The 21,681-nt window shown below is 40.8% G+C and overlaps 2 protein-coding genes across 2 annotated transcripts; one reads left to right on the top strand and one right to left on the bottom strand.

Moving 5' to 3' along the window:
• Positions 1-648: 648 nt before the first annotated feature.
• On the bottom strand, positions 649-16,146 carry abcg2b (ATP-binding cassette, sub-family G (WHITE), member 2b). Its single transcript, XM_022215691.2, has 15 exons — positions 15,037-16,146; positions 13,918-13,977; positions 13,710-13,827; positions 13,479-13,634; positions 11,359-11,516; positions 11,028-11,179; positions 10,516-10,608; positions 9,858-10,009; positions 9,427-9,578; positions 6,912-7,001; positions 3,785-3,909; positions 3,209-3,363; positions 3,015-3,104; positions 2,850-2,902; positions 649-2,768 (listed from the first exon to the last, which is right to left on the bottom strand). The coding sequence occupies exons 1-15, from the start codon at positions 15,186-15,188 to the stop codon at positions 2,621-2,623; spliced, it is 1,854 nt and encodes a 617-aa protein (XP_022071383.2). The 5' UTR covers positions 15,189-16,146; the 3' UTR covers positions 649-2,620.
• A 715-nt stretch (positions 16,147-16,861) lies between these two features.
• Positions 16,862-21,253, top strand: hapstr1b (HUWE1 associated protein modifying stress responses b). The gene is made up of 4 exons (XM_022215693.2): positions 16,862-17,304; positions 18,931-19,011; positions 19,132-19,398; positions 19,505-21,253. Exons 1-4 carry the CDS (start codon positions 17,109-17,111, stop codon positions 19,741-19,743), a joined length of 783 nt encoding a protein of 260 aa, XP_022071385.1. The 5' UTR covers positions 16,862-17,108; the 3' UTR covers positions 19,744-21,253.
• Positions 21,254-21,681: the final 428 nt, after the last annotated feature.

The following is a 21,681-nucleotide window of genomic DNA, read 5'->3' as shown; positions in this document are numbered from 1 at the left end:
AGCTGTTAGCTATTGACCTATGAACATGGCATCGGTTATTGTAACAATGCTTCTTGTTCTGTCCCTATTAAATAAATGTATAAATAAAATAAAAGATGTGATTTTCTAATGGGGTGGCTGCACAGTGGCGTAGTGGTTAGCACTTTCGCCTTGCAGCAAGAAGATCCCCGGTTCAAATCCCGGCCTGGGCCTGGGATCTTTCTGCATGGAGTTTGCATGTTCTCCCTGTGCACTCCGGCTTCCTCCCACAGTCCAAAAATATGCTGAGGTTAATTGATCACTCTAAATTGCCCGTAGGTGTGATTGTTTGTCTGTATATGTAGCCCTGCGACAGACTGGCGACCTGTCCAGGGTGTCCCTTGCCTTCTCCCGAGTCAGTTGAGATAGGCTCCAGCACCCCCTGAGACCCTAGTGAGGATAAAGCGGTGTACAGAGAATGGATGGATGGAGAATGGATTTTCTAACGAGGTTGAAGTGTATAACAATCTGTAAAGCACATGGAAAGACAAACATGCACTTACTAAGTTGGAAATGGAGAGTCTCAGACACGGAGCTGCACAATTTAGTGAAAATGTAAAAATTATACACGATTTGGAGTATTTACATTTTGTGCTACTGTGCAGTTGTAAAAATCACAAAAGGTTTAAAGCAGGTTTTTATTGTTAATCACATTCATTCAACAAAGGGCTGGTACAAGAGTGCAGTAAGTCTGATAACATCAGAGTAGAATTTTCCAAAACTAATCCAACTTGAATGCTTTTCTGTCTGCATTTTACAGCATACAGCTAATTAGTTTACATCCATACACTATCGTTCAAAATAATGGGGTCACTTAAAATGTCTTTATTTTTGAAACAAAAGCATTTTTTTCAATAAAGATAACATTAAATTAATCAGAAACACAGTCTAGACATTGTTAATGTGGTAAATGACTGTTTGAGCTAGAAATGGCTGATTTTTAATGGAATAATCTACATAGGGGGCTACAGAGGCTCATTTCAAGCAACCATCACTCCTGTGTTCTAATGGTACATTGTGTTAGCTAATAGTCTGAAAGGCTAATAGATGGTTAGAAAACCCTTGTGCAATTATGTTTGCACATGAATTAAAATGTGACTTTTCATGAAAAACACATGGGTGACCCAGAATGGTAGTGTACTTCATTTTGATAAGCTATTAGCAGCATTCTTGTAAAACAGACATTAAGTTTTAACAAAAAAGGTACATTGCACTTTAATTTAAAGAAGTTCTTTCACTATTTCTTTACAGCATTAATAAAAAGAGGAGTAGCTTAATGCACCGACTTTGTGACTTTTCACCTGGGAAACGGGGAAATATAGTCTGTTTTTCAAACAAAAAAGATTATCTGTAAAATGTGGATCTTGTAAATATTGATTGGTGCCATATCACAGGAAAAACCAATGTAAAGGGCTAGCAGAATTGCTTCAATGTTCCTTATTTTGCCAAGTCTCTAACATCGCCCCATTCTTGATGGTTAAGAGTGCTGTCTAAAACATCCCCGAGTTGTTACATTAGGTTGAGATGTGGTGACTATGATAATACATGATATACATTTTTATCAAACTATTCAGTGACCCTCATGCCCTATGGATGGGGGTATTGTCATCCAATCAGGGTAGAGACTTCTCATCATTGATTTGCAGTGACCCTTTGCTCTAAGGAGACAAGTGGACTGCATTCATGTCAATAAAATCTCTCCCACAGTACAACAGAGCCACCAGATCCAATGACTGTAGGGATCCAGCATTCAGGCCTGTAAACTATTCAACCATTTGTTAAGAACTTTCTAACCAAATTTATCTGGTCTTTGCACTCTCAGACGTGCATTCACCTTTATGATAAGGGTTTTATGCATTGCAACTCAATTTGTCAATGACATTCTTAGTCACGTGAGGAAGACTTGCGCTTCTGTTTTTCTTTACAAATTGCACTAATGCAGTCATCAAATGTATGCTGTCGACCACAGTTTTATTTACTGATGTCCATCCCATAAATGAAAATGCATTTGTTACTTTTTCTGAACCAAACAAAATCAAATTTAGTGTCTTTTCTATTGAAACACAGCAATCTTTGCTACTGAAGCTCCTGCCATCTGTGTCCCGATAATGAACCTTCTTCTTGCCATTTTTATACAAACCACAGAGCAGGACTGGATGGTAATCGTTCAGCTGTACCATGCAGTGCCCTTTGGTGTTGTGTCTCCACTCATTTATTTCAGATTTTTCCTTTAATTTGACATGCCCCCTGTATTTTCCTTCCTGCTGCTTAAGTTGTCTCACTCACTGTAAGTAGCTTTGTAAGGATTTAGACACCGGCTTGGCTGTTATTAGACATTCCACATGCACAGACCAAGTGTGCTTATCAGCAGCTTATCCACCTGGGAGTCAAATGCTACGACACGTGTTTGTTTCCCACATGAGAGTGTCTGTGAGTGAGGGACTCCATGTGTAATGTTTAGCAAATATTAGATTTTAAATTTAAATTAATGACATTTAGAAATCTTTATGTGGTGCAAACATATAAAACATTAGCTCGCAGGTACTTTTTTGTTTGTTAAATAAATAAGATCAATACTGATGGATACAGAAATGGATGGGCTTCACTTCCAGCGGTTGATTCGTCGCAGCTGCACATAGGACAGGAACATGCAGACGAGTATGATTCCCATCAGAGCCACCTCATTCTTCCAGAAGCCCCACACAGAGTAGTCGATGCCCTGCTCCTCCAGGTACCTCTCCCCTAGGTAACTGAACACAGGAAAGAGACGCTGACTGTGTGTGTGGAGACGTGGTTGGTTACTATGTTTTAAACTGTGCTATCACACTCACGTTTCATTGCCGATCCAGAACACCTGTCCTTTCATCTCGTTGATGAATGTAGCCTAAGAGAGACAAAGAGATCAGGCTGATAACGGCAGATTAAATTTAACCCCACTGATCTCATTGTCACAAACACACCCTCCTTCCTCACTCTGCCTATGTTCTATATCTTACATCCAATCCGTATTTGAAGATACTGATCCATTTCAGCCAAGAGAGCCAGCTCAGCATGGAGTTGAGATTAACAAGGAAACCACCAAAGACCTAAGATGTAACATGAGGGGGCAAGAGGCATAATGACACACTTGAAAAAACATAATTCTACTTCATTATTTCAAGTGTACACATTCTGTGTCTCAGCATCTCACCATCATGAAGACGAAGGGCAGAGCAATGAGGATGTTAGCCATTGCGAATGAAGATGCACTTGCTGAGACGAGGAAAGCAAGACCAACTCCTGCCAAACTGACCAGACACATAGTCAGAGCAAAACAGGAGAAGGACGTAAAGGCAGGCTTCAAACCTGAAAGAAGGTAAAGAAGAATGGGCATTTTAAAACAATCCACGACGTTGCTTTAGGCAGGTTTCTCTTCAGAAATGACAGGAAAGGTTAAATGGATGGTTTCCGACAAAAAGCATTCAGCAAAAATTCGGGAGACATCTAAAAGTGTCATCCAAACTGTATTCAACAAAACTGGAACACCTTTGAGATTAAGCCCATGCAGAAATATTTGCACTGCTTTCTTATTCACTACACAAGTTATTGCTTTCACTCTCAAATTCAATGAATAAATTGAAAAAGCATTTTATAGATTTAGAGTCCTAAATAATCATAATTTCATGGATGGAAAAAAATCAGCATCTACTCCTTTCTGTACTTGATATCTGACTGCTATGACACATTATGTTGTGTACATTTTTGTGTTTACGTGCATATATGTTACCCATCATGTAGTAGGCGATGGCTGAAAACACAAGAATCGGGACGATGCGGTTGGGGATGAGATCAGCAAAGACCTTGGACAGGAAGTAAACGGAGGTACGGTAATAGCAACTGGCATTCTCATGACTGCAACAGACAATAACAAAGACACTCAAGAAAGGCATAAATACAAACACGTGACAAAGTTAAAAGCAGACGATTGTAAAGGTATGAAAAAATGTCAGCTTAAAATTCTATTTTTCCACTACAACTGACACTATGAGGTTTGTGGTTGTCTATGTTATCAATTTGTAAATAAATTGCACGAATAACACAAAAGTCACAACAAAAAGCTTGTTGTAGCAAGTATTTACTTGCAAAAAACAATAATCTATTTAGTCACACATAGCGTCTTAGAGTTGTATAAGCCCTGAAGAATGGTCTGACTGCACCATTTATCATTCTGCTATCATTTTCAACTTGGGTGGTGCTGAGTTCAAGATGCAGCAGCAGCAGTGGAAAATACTGTGGGATAATAATAATAATAATAATAATAATAATAACTTTATTTATAAGGAGCTTTCCGTCAAAGTGCTGTACACAGAAATAAAAACAATAAAAACAGATAAATAAAAACAATAAAAACAGAACAATAAAAAAAAGACATCAGTAAAACAATCCTGTTTGTGGTTTTCATGGACAGGATTTCAAGGCGCAGTCATGGTGGGGAGGGTTTTCGGTTTGGGAGCTCCAGGATTGCATCTCTGCTTTTTGCGGATGATGTGGTTTTATTGGCGTCCTCAGACCGTGAACTTCAGCACGCACTGGAGCGGTTTGCAGCCGAGCGTGAAGCGGCAGGGATGCAGATCAGCACCTCCAACTCTGAGGCTATGGTTCTCTGCCGGAAACCGGTGGATTGCTGGCTGGGGGGGAGTTGCTTCCCCAAGCAAAAGAGTTTAAGTATCTTGGGATCTTGTTCACGAGTGATGGGAAAGTGGAGCGGGAGATGGACAGGCAGATCGGTGCGGCGTCAGCAGTAATGTGGGCGTTGTACCGGTCCGTTGTAGTGAAGAGGGAGCTGAGCCATAAGGCGAAGCTCTTAATTTACCAGTCCATCTACGTTCCAACCCTCACCTATGGTCATGAGCTTTGGGTAGTGACCGAAAGAACAAGATTGCGGATACAAGCGGCCGAAATGCGCTTCCTCCTTAGGGTGGCTGGACTCAGCCTTAGAGATAGGGTGAGGAGCTCAGAGTAGAGCTGCTGCTCCTTCGCATCGAAAGGAGCCAGTTGAGGTGGTTTGGCCATCTAATTCGGATGCCTCCAGGGAGACTTCCTTTGGAGGTTTTCCAAGCACATCCGCCTGGGAGGAGACCCTGGGGTAGACCCAGAACTCGGTGGAGGGATTATATATTCCGTCTGGCCTGGGAACGCCTCGGGATCCCCCAGGAAGAGCTGGAGGGCGTTGCTGGGGGGGAAGGACGTCTGGAACGACCTGCTTCACCTGCTGCCTCCGCGACCCGGCCCCGGATAAGCGGAAGAAAATGGACGGATGGATGGATCAGTAAAACAAACAATTTAAGATGCATATATAAAAGAAAAGAGCTGGGTTACATACATGAATGGACGATGCCTGCCTGACTTCAGCAGGTAGACTGTTCCACAATGTAGGTGCCCGGAAAGAAAAAGCCGTTCCCCCACCGTCTTTTTACAGACCTTCGGAATATTCAGAAGTCCAGTTCCCTGGGAACGGACAGCCCGAGCGGGGACATACGGATTCAGCAGGATGGATAAATAAGATGGGGCAATTCCATTAACAATTTTATAGGTTTGTAGCAGAACCTTAAAGTCTGCTCTAACATGAACTGGTAGCCAATGCAGAGAGGCCAGCACTGGAGTAATGTGGTCGTATTTACTTGTTCTGGTCAAAACACGAGCTGCTGTGTTCTGGACCATCTGCAGACCATGAAGGCTCTTCATTGGAAGACCTGATAAAAGGACATTGCAATAGTCCAACTGTGAGGAAACAAAAGCATTTCAGCATCCTGAAATGACAGACTTGGTCTGATTTTAGAGATATTTCTGAGGTGGAAAAAGGCCGATCTGGTCACCTCTTTAATATGGAGTTTAAAAGAGAGAGTTTTATCAAAGAGTACACCAAGATTCTTAGCTCTGTCTTTACAATGAATAGCACAGTCATCCAAAGACAGAGTAAAGTCATCAAGCAGAGGATTAATACTTTCAGGTCCAATCACCATCATTTCAGTCTTGGCAGAATTCAGGAGCAGGACATTCGTTGATAACCAGCTCCTAACAGCTGAGAGACAGGCCTGGAGTTTATCAGTGTCAGAAACACTTTGAGGGACCAAGGGAATATATAGTTGTAGGTCATCTGCATAGCAATGAAAAGAAATCGAGCACCCCGAGCCAAAAAACGTCCTGCAGTCTCTTGGCCTGACAAGCCGTGGGATTGGTAACTTTTCTGGAAGTTGCTGATCCCTGATGCTCTCTCATCTCCTCCACAAGCAAAACAAATGTGCTCGCGGTTGCATAGTGCGTAGCTCACCCACCTCTGCATGGGCTTGCTTGCTGTGCGCGTAACCGTTGATTGACAGCATGACAAAGCGGAAGCTCGAACTTGATTGGTCGGCAGCGACCGGCACTTTTTGGAATAACATGGGGGTCTATGAGAGGAAGGCGGAGCTCAGGAATAAATTTTCATATCGCGTCATACTAACATTATATTATAGTATCGAACTAGACTAACACATTTAAGCTTTGTTAAACAATGATACATAAATTGAAAACAAACGGAAACTCCGGACACGAGCTTTAAGTGAGTTTCCTCTCCCCCTCTGTTTAGTTTTAGTTTAGTTTCCTCCGTGGCCGAGCACCATTGCTTTTAGTTTCAGTTTAGAGCCCCGTTCTGTTCATTCCCCGCGCCTCCTGTTTGATTATTCTTTATTTTCTAACATATTAAACCTCATTATTAATCCACCTGCCTGTCTGTCTGCCTGCTGCTTGGGTTCAAACCGCCTCATTCATAGCAGATAGACTGAGGCCCTGTTGGTTTTAGTATTTTTAAAAGAAGAAAACAGGAAAAAAAAAAGTAGAATAGCATATGTATATGTAGTTTATAGCTCACTCACATGAAGATCGCCCTTTCTTTGATAAAGAGTTCAACAGCTGAAAGGTTCCCAAACACCATGTTGATGATAAGGAAAAAGAATGCTCCAGTCCTGTTATTGAGACAGAAAAGGGAAGAGAAAATTTTTATCAGTTCAGCAGAAGATAGTAAAGCAGATAATGTCATCAAATGCTGCTCTGATAATATAGCATCATAAAAGTTTCCTCCTTTGCATATCATGGCTTAATACTGATTGGGCATAACATTCTGACCACTGATAGGTGAAGAACACTGATTATTTCTTCATCATGGCTCCTGTTAGTGAGTTGGATATATTAGGCAACAAGTGAACATTTTAACCTCAGAGTTGATGTGCTGAAACAGGAAAAATGGGTAGGCCTAACGATTTGAGTGAATTAAAAAGGGACAAATTGTGATGACTCTACAACTGGGTCAGAGAATCTCCAAAACTGCAGGTCTTGTGGGGTGTTCCCCATCTGCAGTGGTCAGTATCTATCAAAAGTGGTCCAAGGAAGGAACAGGGTCATGGGTGGCCAAAGCTCATTGATACACATGAGGAGAAAGGCTGGTCCATGTGGTCCAATCCAACAGACAACTGTTGCTCATATTGCTGAAGAAGTTAATGCTGGTTCTGATCGATTCTGCTAGAAAGGTGTCATAATACACTGTGCATCACATTGTGTTGAGTATGGGGCTGCAGACCAGTCAGGATGTCCATGCTGACCTCTGTGCACCACCGAAAGCACCAACAATGGACATGTGAGTGTCAGAACTGGAGCAAGGAGCAATGGAAGAAGGTGGCCTTGTCTGATGAATCACGTTTTCTCTGACATCACATGGATGGTCCAGTGCAATACCCGGGGAATACATGGGACTGGGATGCACTAGAACAGGAGTTGGCAACCTTTAACACTCAAAGAGCCATTTCGACCCGTTTCCCACAGAAAACACCGGGAGCCGCAAAATCTTTTTGGCATTTAAAATGAAGACAACACTGCATATATCGCTTTTTTTTTTTTTACCTCTATGCCCTTGTTAATCAGTCGTGATTAATTAATTATAAAGCCTCTGATTAGATAGATTCATTTTTTTAATTGTGTTCTTCCACTAATATTTATCTTACCTGGTTAATGTCATTTTTGCTCTTGGACCTCATATGTTACGTAATGTTAGCTGGAAATCAATATTTTGCGAATGTCTGTTTATCTTGTAAAATCTATTTATCTTAAGCTAATAACTTTTCTCCGGTAAGTCGCTGCCCTATTTTCCAAGATGACACTCCTCTGACTCTCTGACCTGCTGCCTGGATGCTGGACGTGTTCTTGCGAGTAACGTGTATTACCCTATCAAAGAGTAGATACTGAGCAAGACAATTATCCATAGTTTACCTTAGTACTCACGAGTACTTTTGACTCAAAGACAAGATGTGTCTTTCTTGGAGTGGAGCTTTAATATACATGCTTGCCATTCTTGAGTACAAAACGATGTGAAACTACAGGCATTGCTTATCCATCTTCTCTGCATAAACTTTGCGCTCATGTCCCAGGGGAAACCCGCAGCACATCCGATGGAGTGACACATCAAAATAAGAGCGGTAATTTCACAATAAAACTCTATATTAAAATGCATTGAAACGCGCCTGAAAGGCATAACAATTTATTTTCCAAAGTTACAGGGAGCCACAACAGAGGGCTGAAAGAGCCGCATGCGGGTCCGGAGCCGCAGGTTGCCGACCCCTGCACTAGAAGGAAAGCCAGGGGAGGCAATGTGATGCTTTGTGTAATGTTCTGCTGGGAAACCTTGTGTCCTGTCATCCATGTGGATGTTACTTTGACACGTACCACCTGCAGTAGTGTTGCAGAACTTGTATATCCTTTCATGGAAACGGTATTCCCTGATGGCTTTGGCCTCCTGCAGCAGGATAATGCACCATGCCACAAAGCAAAAATGGTACAGAAATGGTTTGAGGAGCACAACAACCAGTTTGAGGTGTTGACATGGAACGTGATGGACAAACAAATCCAATCCATGGAGGTCCCACCTTGCAGCTTCCAGAACTTAAATGATCTGCTGCTAACATCTTGGTGCCAGACACCACAGCACACCTTCAGGGGTCTAGTGGAGTTCAGGCCTCAATGGGTCAGGGCTGTTTAGGCAGCAAAAGGGGGACCAACACAATATTAGACAGGTGATCATAATGTTATGTCTGATTGGTGTATATTTATTCACTCACTGTATTTTTAGTTGTAATGAAATCTTCAGCACTCCATATTAGATCTTTATTTAAATACCAAAAATCTTTTTTTAAATCATTCTTGGCATGACACCCTGAGCCTTGCATCCTTCCTTGAAATGGAGACTTTTACATTTGCCGTTTCAACACAATAATCTACAATAAAAACCAAATGAACAGTGAAGAAAGCCTCTGTTTCCTGTAAGTTTGTGTGCAGAGGTTAAAACAGAGCAGATCTGATGAGTCACACTAGGTTGAGTGTTACACTGCAGGTTAGGTGTACCTGTTCTGGAGGGCCTCAGGCAGGGTCTTGGGCATCTGGTAATAAATGAGTCCCACCAAAATTGCAAAAAAGATGTTGAGAGCCATCTGGGCGTAGGAGGTCTGAGGATTCCTCAAGGTGTTCAAGACCGTCCTGCCACATACCACACGCAACTGTCTCACAAATATGAGGATATGAGAATTACTTTTTATTGGCATAATGATAGTAAAATGGGTTCATTCAGCGGGCAGCCAAGCAGACTGACATAACAGCTGGCTGCCTCAGACAATGTGTGACGTAACACCATAAACTCACTAATGTTAATTACACCAGCACAGATATTATTTCCCCCAACTTAAAATGTACTCTTTATAGTTTTGACTTAAGAAACTTGTTTTTTATGTAACTTTTCAATAAATAGTGATCCATTTCTGAAATATATAGCTGCTGACCTGATAGAAGAAGGACGTAGCGTAGCTGACTGGCTTGTCTTCACCTCTGACCCCTTCGTCAATGCTTTGATTCACATGGTTCAGCTCCATAGTCACGTTCTGGTACAGCTGGGACTGCCGATACTTTACTGCCAGCATGTTTTTACCATCCTCTTAGGAAAGACGAAATGTCACAGTCTCGTGTCAGATAAAGACAGATGGTGCAATAAAATTCTTTTTTTACACCAGCGGTTGAGTTCATTTTGAGGGTTACATAATTTGCAAAAAAGAAACGTCATCAGGGCATCAAGAAGGAAGCTGTTTGAGATTATATAAGCATAAAGCAATATTATTTATTGTTGTTATTAGTGCATTGTCATTCTTTACCCAGTATTCTTCGAAGAATAGAATCTGATCTTGTGTGCTACTTCTCAGAAAAAGAAGTGGAGTTTCTTTAGTTACCAACTGTTAAATTATGTTTCATAATGTAGCAGCTTCAGCTAAAGTGTCGTTAAAACAATGTGTACGTAATCTCGTTGTCTAAAGCTAGAAGTGTCCAACCAATTTTAGTCTAATTTGACCTTTCCACCTAAATGTTATCCTTCTCAGAAATCACCAGAAAACATATTCATGATTTCAGCTGGTGTTGTAAATAGTAGTTTGCTTTATTTTAGGTTACCTTCAATGTATGATTTTAAAGTTGACTTTGCTTCTCCATTTGTGATGTCCATGAAAAAATCAGCAGGATTGTCGAAAGACTCTATCTGGTAACCTGTCCAAACATACACAGAAACCATCATGCAGCTTTGTGAGGAATGCTTCTGTGAAAACAAATTAAACTTGGGCAGGGCATTTGTGAAAAACAAACAAACAAAAAAAAGTGCAAGTACAGTTTGTTTTCATATTAAGGTGGATGCAATATGACATGTCATACACACACACACAATATGACATATAATGTCATATTGCATCTACATGTTACATAATGGTACATAATGGTACACAGCTAAACTTTGGCCCCTGTAACTGTAGATGAGTGATAAGTATCTGCACTTCACATGCAGATTCAGAACTATATAATCCCTTTGGTATGTTAGTATTCATCATATGAATCTCTGAATCTCTGAAAATGAATCTCTCTCAAGGTACTCCACTTTTTATAACAAATACACAAACACAAACACTATGTACCGAGGCCTGTGAAGTAGTCCAGAGCGTTTCCTGCTGCTCCTGCATACACCACCTCGCCTTTATGCATCAGCGTCAGGTGGTCAAACTGCTTGAAGATGGAGTATCGCGGCTGGTGAATGGAGAAGATCACAGTCTTGCCTTGTCTCGACAGCCTGGACATATGTTTGAACAGTTTTATGCAGTAGACGGTGAAGACACATGCAAACAATCATTTAAGCTGACGATAATAAGCATGTTGCCCACTGCCACATGCCATGATTCAGTTATCATTTGCATCTTACTGTATGTGTGGGTATGTGACATGTGTGAGCAATTAATCATCCTGTTGTACTTGTGCAGTAGATTCATGATGCTGTTTGCAGTGTTAGAGTCCAGTCCTGTGGTCGGCTCGTCCAGAAACAGCAGCGAGGGTGAAGTGATGAGCTCCATCCCGATGCTGCACCTCTTCCTCTCTCCTCCTGACACACCACGCAGGAACTCAGTGCCTATCTGAACATGCACACACACACACACACACACACACACACACACACACACACACACATGTGTTTGTTTTTCTATACCGGTGGGGACTTACCATTGACTCCCATTCATATCTAACTCCTAACCCTTACCCTAACCCTAACCTTAACCAACACCAAATCAATGCCTAACCCTAAACAAACGTTTTTGCACTTTTACATTTTTTATTAACAACAACATGGCCAAGAAAACGGTGTTGCCACCCGTGGGGACCTCATTTTAGGTCCCCACCGTAAGACAAGTCCCCACCTTTATAGCAAATAGTCAGGTCAAAGTCCCCACCGGAATAGCAGAAACAAGTACACACACACACACACACACACACACACACACACACATAGACACACATAGACAAACACTTGAGCTTCTTCCCTCGTGCAGTCAGACAGTGAACTCTGACCTCAGCTCTAAATCTAAAATACAGCACCTTCATCTGTACTGTAGGACACTGGATGAATGTAAACATGCAAATAACATGTAGGTCTATGCACACAAACATAGCACATGCGAGCACACACACACACACACACACACACACACACACACACACACACACACACACACACACACACACACCCACAAAGGAACTCTTGCACAATGTACACTGCACTTTAGTTTAGCTGCACCGTTATGCTGTGGGTCAGATTGACTGATTTTAACATAAAAATAAATAAATAAATAGTTTAATTATTTTTTAAGTTTGAAAATTCTTTTGCTTGGCTTATTAAGTGAACATATAAAACGAAAATGTTTCATTTCACATTTGCAAACCTACCTAGAACAGAAGAAGTGTGTTGTGTTAACTTATCAACTACATGAAAACAAAAAATGTCAAACTGTTAAATAAGTAAAAAAAAATGTAAAACTACAGTACTTTATTTGTGGGTCTTTCCAATGTATATATGAAAAGTTTTAATATGCATTTTTTTTTAAATGAAAAATTAAATGAATTATCCTCATTGAACCATGATCTCTGAGCGGTAAAGAACATTATGCACTAAACTGATTTAAAGAAAGGTTAGTAATGGAGTTAACAATGAGATATAAACAATGTTAATTGGGAGTTTTTTGTTTCTGACATTTTTGGATAATTAAACATGACCCAGGAACATCGTTGTTGTTCCTGAGAAACGAACCTAACAGGAGAGATAAAATCTCTACCTCATTATTTATGACATTGTGACTTTTTTCGAGATTTTTTTCTAAAGATGTGCCCTTTTTATAATGTCTTATTGTTGTTGCACGCCCTGGAGAACAGTCACCTTGCATTTCCCTGCGCAGACTGTATGTGACAAATAAAAACTCCTGAATCTTGAATCTACTTGACTTCAGACATCAGCAGGACAGAAAGAATGAACCTAAATGAGTTTGGAACATATTGGGTCTTTTTTCAGTCCTACAATCCTACATTCAGTCAATAAGCTACTATTGGCTGAAATACCCAATTTCACTACAGTTAAAATCACATCATTACTAACCCCTGACGAACACAGAACCATTCACAATTTACAGACAGTGTTGTATTCTCTTACATACAGTTGTGGTCGTTTACATACCCTGGCAAAATTTGTGAAATATTGTCCTTTAAATAAAAGGTAAAATTTTTTCTTTCATTTAGGGTTAGTGATCTAAAAAAAACGGTGCATATTTTACAAATTCTGCTGGGGAATGTAAACTTATGAGGAGAACTGTATATTCTGAAAGGGTTTTGGCACCATTGAAACACACTTTAGTTTGAACCTTGGTCTATAAATTTTACAAGTCATAGAAAAAGGATTAGGGAAAGCCTGAAGGTCATTTTTTTTATACATAAAACATTATCTGTGTTTGCTGTAGAACTCATAAAATAACTAACTTTATCTTTAGGATTAACTACGGCCTTCTAGTTTTGTTTCCAGCAGTGCAGTAAAGTGAAGTGTAGCTCTGCACCTTTGTGTCAGCACAGTCTGTGAGACCCAACTCTTGTATGATCTCGTCTACTTTCTTGTTTTTATCGTCAGAGCTGTGATGTTTCCGGCTGAGACGCAGGTTGGCGCTGAACAGAAGGTTCTCCCTCACGCTCAAAGTGCCCATCACGATATCATCCTGGAAACAAGAGGAGGACGTAAATAAACTACACCCAAGTTTATAAACTCAAAGAATAGCTGTATGTTTGTGTACCTGAACCACATAGGCAGAGCTGAGCCTGAGTTTAGATGTGACAAATTTTCCATCCACCAAGACGATTCCTTGGCGCAGACCAGCCGGGTCTTTTCTGCCTGCGATCACATCCAGTAGTCTGTCATGGAAAGTAAAGAACTAATTTTTATGTGACTTTGTGTACGAGCTCATGTCTGTGTATTTGTATTTAGATTACAACATTTCTTACGATGTTTTGCCACTTCCTGTGGCCCCCATGATGGCATTCATCCCTGGTTTCATGATGCCACTGCAACAATCAAGTCATACAAAGCAATTACATTAAGAGATGTTGTTTAAAGAACACTTTAAAAAATATTTTTCCTGACACAGCAATGACCCTTTATGTGTGACTTATGTTTGTAAGTCCCATTACAAAAAAAAAAAAAACTTACATTACAAACCATCTAATCACAAATGAGGGGTTTAGAAGCAGAGTGGTCTAATCCACACAAAAGCTGAGTTTCATATAATTTATGTAATATTTTATGGTCTAGATTTTGGTGGCAAAGTCCGAACAACAACCCAAATTTGGGTTCAGTAACGCTATGTTTAAACATAGCGTTACTGTGGTGCTTTGAATGTTAGACCATTCTGGAAAACACAAAACTTTCAACCCTTTTTTTTAAATGAAAAACTACAGAAAGTGGGTTCGACCACTGCTTCTAAACTCGTCAAGTGTCTGTCAATAGATATTTGCTCAACTTTTTGACATTAACAGCATTGTTAAGCATAAAGGCCATAATATAGTTTTACATTTCTACTTATGAGTTACAAGATATGTCGTTCAATAATTTTCCTACAGCTTCTATGGTGATGGTGAAGTCTTAATCATATATTTTGTGTCTTATTTGAGACCAAACACATCCATAAAGTTGCACTAAGCTTTACATATTCTGTGTATAATTCATAGATATCTACTTTAAAATCAAAAAAGTAAAATAAAATCCGGTGTTTTTGAAAGTCACTCAACTGTATGTTGCTTGAATGGCTCTGGTCCTAAGTGATGACTGCAATATTCAGGGAAAAGACATATTTATGGTGTAAATGCATCCTTCTGGCTCAAGATTTAGCATCTTTGACTCTGTTTTCTCCATTACAGCCTGCCTTGCCTCTCAGTAAAATAACAAAATAAATAACACAAACTATCAGGTGGTAAAGAGTGACATGAAAATTGTATTTAAATAACACAAGAAAAGCACCTTGAGTGCCACATTATCAGAGTTACAACCCAGTGATGTTGCTGTTAGTATTATGCAATATTGTGCTTTGCAATTTCACACTGTCACAGGCGAGTATTGTGGCTTACCTGACATCTTTGAGGATGTACTTTTCAGCACCTATTTTGCAGCAGAGCCTTTTCTCTTGAACACAGTACTGCAAGTTGCTGAAAGTGATGGTCGGCCCTCTTTCCTGGAAATGTTCCTCGACATCGAAAACAATCTCCTTCCCTTTACTCATCTTCAAACACAGCAGTGGTACCAGCAGAGACGGAGAACCAGCGAGTCAGACTCAAAGAGAGACAGGTGCAGTCTGATACCGAGATAGGTGGAGTACATAATCAGCAAGTATGTGGCCTTTGGACTCTCCCAGTGTTTGGATCATTGAATTGTGTCCATAAAACACAGTGTGACATTGAACTTTCCACTCAGAATCTCAACTACAGAAGTTATTGCATGCACAAGCACAACAAGCTGCTGAGGAAATAGTTGATGACAGATGACAGTGTCTACTGGGCGTTCTGCTGCTCACCCATGTTGTAGTGCAAAGTGGCAGCCATCCATCTGTTATAAATAGGGTTTATTGATCCTCAGATTGCCCTGCAACAGACTGGTGACCTGTCCAGGGTGTCCCCTGCCTTTGCTCGAGTCAGCTGGGATAGGCTCCAGCACCCCCCACGACCCTAGTGATGATAAAGCGGTGTATAAAGAATGGATGGATGGATGGATGATCCTCAGATTAATGGAAAGCTGGAGACTGTAGCATTACGCAAAGGGTTCCTGGAAAGTCTGTCCACAAGATGGAATATAGCTGCAGAGACTGGATCCACTTTAGCCAAATGAACTTATTTAGGTTGGAGACTAATGTTTGCAAAATAGGCCCAATTCAGACAGTTTTCAAAATCATCCCAAAGGTGTTTGATGGGGATTTTTGTAAACCAGTTCTTCCACAGCAAAATGGATTTTTTTTTGTCATGCAGGAAAAGGCCTTCAGTTAACAGCATATGTGTTGTAGTTTTAAGATTTTCCTTGAGAAGCAATATTAGTTTTAAAATTAAAAAAAGAATTGTTCCTCTACTGTTATGTTTTCATATTCATCATTATACTATAATTGTTGCTTATCCTCAGACGTCCTTAATCAGCAAAAGTTATTAGATGACTTTATTAATCCTGGAGGGCAATGAAGTTGTTACGGCAGCATGGATATTCATAAAAGGGTAAAGACTACACAGAATAACAGGGTATGAAGTGAAGGCAAAATATAATGAGATAGGATCAAATAAAATAAAAAATATAACAAAGTGAAACATGATAATGAAAATATATATATTGAAATTATAAAAAAGAAAAAATCAACAGAGTATACAAAGTGACAGTATTTTTTAAATAGTATACAGAAATATGCAAATGAGACATGATAGTGCAGATAAGTTTACATACATTATTATTATTATTCTTTAATTTAAATAAGGTTAAATCAAACAATGAAATCACACGTCACCAGAAGTAGTGAAAAGCTCTCTAGTGCAAACCAGGGGCCTGTTTCATGAAGCAGGTTTAACAAACTCTGAGTTTAATCCTCAACTCTGAGTTGATCTACTCTGAAATAAGAAACTCTGAGTTTAGCTCATTTCAGGGTTAACAAACTCAGAGTTTTCACTAAACCTGCTTCGTGAAACAGGCCCCAGGTGTTTGTGTGGGCCACATGTTTGGTGAGGCTGCCTCCTGCTGTACAGAATGCAACATAGCAGTCTGTGGTTCTGCTGGGTGGGATCAACGTTGTTTTTCTCTGACCTTTTTTTTTCAGCTATCGTCCAATTAGGCTTCGTGTTAGGCACCAAGGCCCGCCTTGAATTATCGCTTCCGCCAATCACTTTCCAGCAAAGCGAGAAAGGGGGAGGGACCAGTGCCAGAAATTCTAAGGTGTTGTCATCTCGTTCCTTGCTGTGTTTTAAGCATAGACCTGCGGGCGGAGGAAAGAATGTTCACAATGCGGCTCTAACAGCAGTAATATTTTTCTTTTCTGTTGGCTGTTAGGGTTATATAACTATTTCTATAATATCATACTAAAGACAGACAGTTTAGTGGACTGAAAACTGACAATTCCACATTTAACGCAAAGGCTAGCTCATAAGCTACTAGCTAACACTTAACGTTAGCTATGGAGGAGAGGAAAGAGGAGGGAGAAGCTGAGATCCAGGAGCACGGCCCCGAACACTGGTTCTCCAAATGGGAACGGCAGTGCTTGGCGGAAGCAGAGCAAAATGATCCGAACGAAGAGGAGACCGAACAAAGTCAGCAAAAGCTGTGGCACCTCTTTCAGAACTCAGCCACTGCGGTGGCACAGCTCTACAAAGGTATGGACTGAAGGTAGTGAAGTTCAAGTGAAGCTAACTGTCTGAGCTAATGGAAGCTAATGTTGCCAGCTAACATTATCTCTGGGCGGAGAGACACAAAGGACACTGTTAGGGCTAACGGCGTTAGCTGGTCGCTGCTAATTATTTACAAAACAAATAGCGACACTTCTTTCTATGGTTGGGGTGGTTAATACAAGAATGTGTATTTTTTCAAACTGAGTAAGTGTTGATGATTCTATGGTTTTCTTCTCGGCATCGGGACCCTGTTTCGTTGCCAGCTAAACCAACAACACCCCCATGCTAACGCTCGCAGCCGCTATGAGCCGGTCACTGTGTCAGTGTCGTACAATCCGGCTCTCCGTGGCCTGAGCTGTCAAGAGGTCTTCGGGTCTCCACTGATTTATTCTAAAGTCCGGACGAACTGTGTCCGAAAACACACCGGTGTGTGCTTTCACAGTTTTCAACACATTTGTTCCTGTTTGGGCACAACATGGCTAACACTAAAAATGTTTTTGTCTACCCGTTAACGACTGTCTAGCTAGTCAAAATGGCGATACACAGGGAGGAGATTTCAGATTGAGAACACATTTGTTGACGCTCAAACACTGCAATAGTTTTCGCAGCAGTGTGGTGGTGGGTGTTTTTAAATTAGCGGCACGCAGATATTTTAACACAAGATACAGCTTAGTTGACTTTTGCTGATGACTGCATTATTGTTCATAGCAGAACAAAATGGCGAAAGGATTAACTGTTTTCTTGTTGAAATCTCGTTATAGCCTGCACAGTTTTGGACTTTACACTAAAATGAGTTGATGGGGAATAATAACTAGGGTCTCTGGCAACTTCCGCCATTTGTACATATTGAAACAGAACATTTTCTAATGTGGAGACATCCTGGTTGACTAAATTTTGGCTGGTAAATTTTCACTTTCAGTAAAATTTTATTGACTGCCAACTAACCATTTGTACACAGGACTTATTTTACCCAAAGGCTACAGTATGTGACAACATTGTCTAGGAACTGCTAGTCAAGTGCAGTCATGGTCCTTCATTTTGTGTATGAATCCTGTTTGGTTGGATGCTTCCAAGTTTCCATCACTGTATGTGCACACAATAAAATACTTAGGAGAAAACTTTCTGTACAACTGCTGAACTTGTGAAATAATCATTGCAATAGTAGTGCTGAAAGGCCCAAAGTTCATATACTTGTGTATTTTTGTGGCAGACCCAGACTTTAGCTGGTAGGTTGGTTCTTTACATTTCTGTTTCTGCAGCTGTAGATTTCATACACATTGTACTTACTTTTTTACAAACTAATGGTTAAATCAGCACAATTAAATTCTCACTTCTCATGTAATCGCACGAAAAAGTTAATGTTCTGAAAGCAATTGATATAAAGAGACACTGATGATGAAAAGCATCCATTCTCCCAATTTAGTTTTCTGTTTTGTACACAAGTGCATTTGGTTTTCAGTAACCTGTATCTGGCTGTTTATGTTCATATTTCCCCAGAAGAAAAAAAATGAAAATCAGAGCTTTTCAAAGGCAGTTTGGGATTCGTACAGCAACAATGGCATTAATAAGTTATGACCACAGCATTACTAAGTTCTTAAATGTAACTTACAGATCGAGTATGTCAGCAGCAAGGCCTCTCTCTCTGGGTGCCCTTCCAGAATGCGGCCACGGCTGTCACCAACCTATATAAAGGCAAGCAACACATGCTTTATGATCTTTGTATGTCATGTTATATCCCGAAGTACTGGATCACTGGAGCTCTGTTTGCGGTGTCCACATTTATTTAAATCAGCAATCCTTATGTGCCATCAGAGAGTATGGAGGCCCGCCAGCGGAGCTATGACCTCGGCATCCACTTAGGCCACCAGCGCAGAAATAAGGAGGTGATTGCATGGGTGAAGAAGCGCAGAAGAACTATCAGGCGAGAAGACCTCATCAGCTTCCTGTGTGGCAAAGTTCCACCTCCACGGACAGCTCGCGCCCCGCCGAGAGTGTCTACAAGCCGACCATCACCTCCAGAGACGGTCAGCTCTGTGGAGACTGACCTGCAGCCTTTCAGAGAGGCCATCGCGCTGCACGGTTAGCCAAAATGCCTTGTTTAAGAGGACAGTGTTGCACTATAATGATGTAATGCTTGAATTCATACAGTCTGATGTAACTTCATGTTGTTTTTGCTTCTGCCCAGGTCTCAGTGGTGCCATGGCCAGTATTTCTGTGCGCTCTGGTCCTCCTGGATCCCCAACTCACCCTGCCCAATCCCTCAGTCGTCGTAGGAACGGTCTTCATGACGTGGACCTCAACACCTTCATAGCTGAGGAGATGGCACTCCATTTAGATTCCACTGCCAACCGTAAACGAGGCCCCGCCCCCTGTAGTGATGTCATCACAGACTCACCCACTCATAAACGTAACAGAATGCTCTGAACTTTTCCTACACAACTGATCCCTCCTCTGTCCTCTCCTTGGTGGCCGACTGGACAGCTGATGGAGACTGATGCCTTGGCCAACCATTGAAATCTTCCTCCTTAGTTGCAATGCTACGAATAAAGAAAAGCGTAACTATTATCAGCCTACATATTTAGCCTCTCCTTTATTTTCCCACCGCCCACACTTTGTCAGCAGGACATTTGTTGTTGTCACACATCTTCAACACGGCAGAGCTCTGTTTTTTTTCCAGCAAATTTATTTTTCTGTTTGTTTGTTTGCCCTCAGCAAATCTGATACTGAAGCAAGCACACCTTGCACTTGAAATCCGTAAATTTCAGAATGTTGCATTTAAACCTTGTTTGAACAGGCTTCTTTGTGCTTCATGTTTGATAATCAGATCAACCAGATTGTTGCCTACTGTTTGCACTTCTCTTTCTCTCTCTCTTCAAACGTACTTCTTTCTCTGTAGAGTGCTGGCCAAACCAGACTGGACTAAACACCGGGCTCCCTGGGAGGCCGACCCACCTCCCTGCTGTGTGGCTCGACTCAAAAGCACTTGTTGGCGTGTGTCCCATTCTGCTGCTGCTCTGTGTGTTTGCGTATCTGACAGCAGAATTGCCACTTACTGTGTTATACTTGTCTTCGCCTTTGAGAAAGCTGCTACACTATGTCTGGTCGTTGTGCAACAGTGAGTGTGCTTGTGTGAATGTGTGTGTGCCTGTGGATGCAGGGTTCTGGAAAATCTGGCAGCCTCTTGACTGAATTATTTCTTCTTTTAAATAAATTCAGCCCGTTTTTATTTTCTTTAGTTGCACTTTGCTGCCCAAACCAGGGTTTTATCACAAAGCAGGTCAGTCCAATTCACTCAGATGAGTGAGGCGATGGGATGAAAAATTGTGATGGGTTCTAAGCAAAGCTTTCTCTGAGCGAGTACCCTTGTCCTGCATTCTCATTTGCAATTTTATAGCCACACTGTTACCTATTAAGTTTACAAACATACAAATGCGCACAACTTCCACATCACCATCCATACACACTTGACTGACTGCTTATTGCTTTCTTGCATTACAGGCAGTAACAGTGTTTCAGAGCTTTTGCTTTTTAAACTCTGTGTTTACATTTGACCTATTAATATGAGACTGTTGCATTGCATCTTTTTGCCTCTTGATTTTTAAGATTTACAACAATTTTACACTCGTGATCTCAGCTTTAAACCTAGAAAATTCCAAGGGGCAGTTACCTGTGAACCGATGGAGGCCGATGGCTGTGATGTTTTATTTTGTTTAGCCAGCTCATGGACTATTGAGTGTGTTGGTACAGCAGAACACTTGTTTTTGCTCGTTTCACACACTGCTTTGTGATACAATCTTGTGTAATGTGTGTAAATAACATGTAGGTGCTGTTATATGTGGTACATATTGTAAAAAAAAAAAAAAAAAGTGCAAAATCCATTGGGATGTCCATGTACAATAACGATTCTGACAATAAAGAAAGTACAAATGTTTGACTAAGTTGTCTGAGTTTTCTAACGGAATCATATTTGACAGAATTTTTTGTGTCACCTGCCTGACATTTTATTCAAGCTTTACTCAAAGGGGATATTTCTGTGAATTACCTCAGTTCGCAATTTCCATTGGATATGGGTCACTTTTGACCCATGTTTTGCATCAAAGGGTTAAGAAAAGAAGGATAAAGGACACACTGAAGTGGAGAAACCGAAGAGTTTCAGCTATTCTCCGTCACAATGCTACCTCTTAACTAATGCCTTCTTTCTCCAGCCCTTAACCATTCCTTACTTTGCTTAAAAGAGTTTTATATGCGGTTATCTTTTCATCTCGCTAAAGACAGCAGAATAAAGGCTCTACTGATGATGTGATGCGGTATAGCAGAGTTCTGTAAAAGCAGGCTGTCAATAAACTGCAAAACAAATTTGAC

The sequence above is a fragment of the Acanthochromis polyacanthus genome, chromosome 3, assembly GCF_021347895.1.
Source record: "Acanthochromis polyacanthus isolate Apoly-LR-REF ecotype Palm Island chromosome 3, KAUST_Apoly_ChrSc, whole genome shotgun sequence".
NCBI classification, from domain to species: domain Eukaryota; kingdom Metazoa; phylum Chordata; class Actinopteri; family Pomacentridae; genus Acanthochromis; species Acanthochromis polyacanthus.
Note: the sequence above shows the minus strand (reverse complement) of the source record. Positions and strands in the feature narration are given on the sequence as shown.

What these genes read in the sequence shown, in the direction of transcription:
- abcg2b (XM_022215691.2), bottom strand. Translation starts at nt 15,188, where the DNA reads ATGAGTAAAGGGAAGGAGATTGTTTTCGATGTCGAGGAACATTTCCAG. An exon ending in CATCGCCTACTACATGATGG is followed by an intron (nt 3,364 to 3,784) that starts GTAACATATATG and finishes ACCTTCTTTCAG; the next exon opens with GTTTGAAGCCTGCCTTTACG. An exon ending in TCTTCAAATACGGATTGGAT is followed by an intron (nt 2,903 to 3,014) that starts GTAAGATATAGA and finishes TGTCTCTCTTAG; the next exon opens with GCTACATTCATCAACGAGAT.
- hapstr1b (XM_022215693.2), top strand. Translation starts at nt 17,109, where the DNA reads ATGGAGGAGAGGAAAGAGGAGGGAGAAGCTGAGATCCAGGAGCACGGC. An exon ending in TGTCACCAACCTATATAAAG is followed by an intron (nt 19,012 to 19,131) that starts GCAAGCAACACA and finishes ATGTGCCATCAG; the next exon opens with AGAGTATGGAGGCCCGCCAG. An exon ending in AGAGGCCATCGCGCTGCACG is followed by an intron (nt 19,399 to 19,504) that starts GTTAGCCAAAAT and finishes GCTTCTGCCCAG; the next exon opens with GTCTCAGTGGTGCCATGGCC.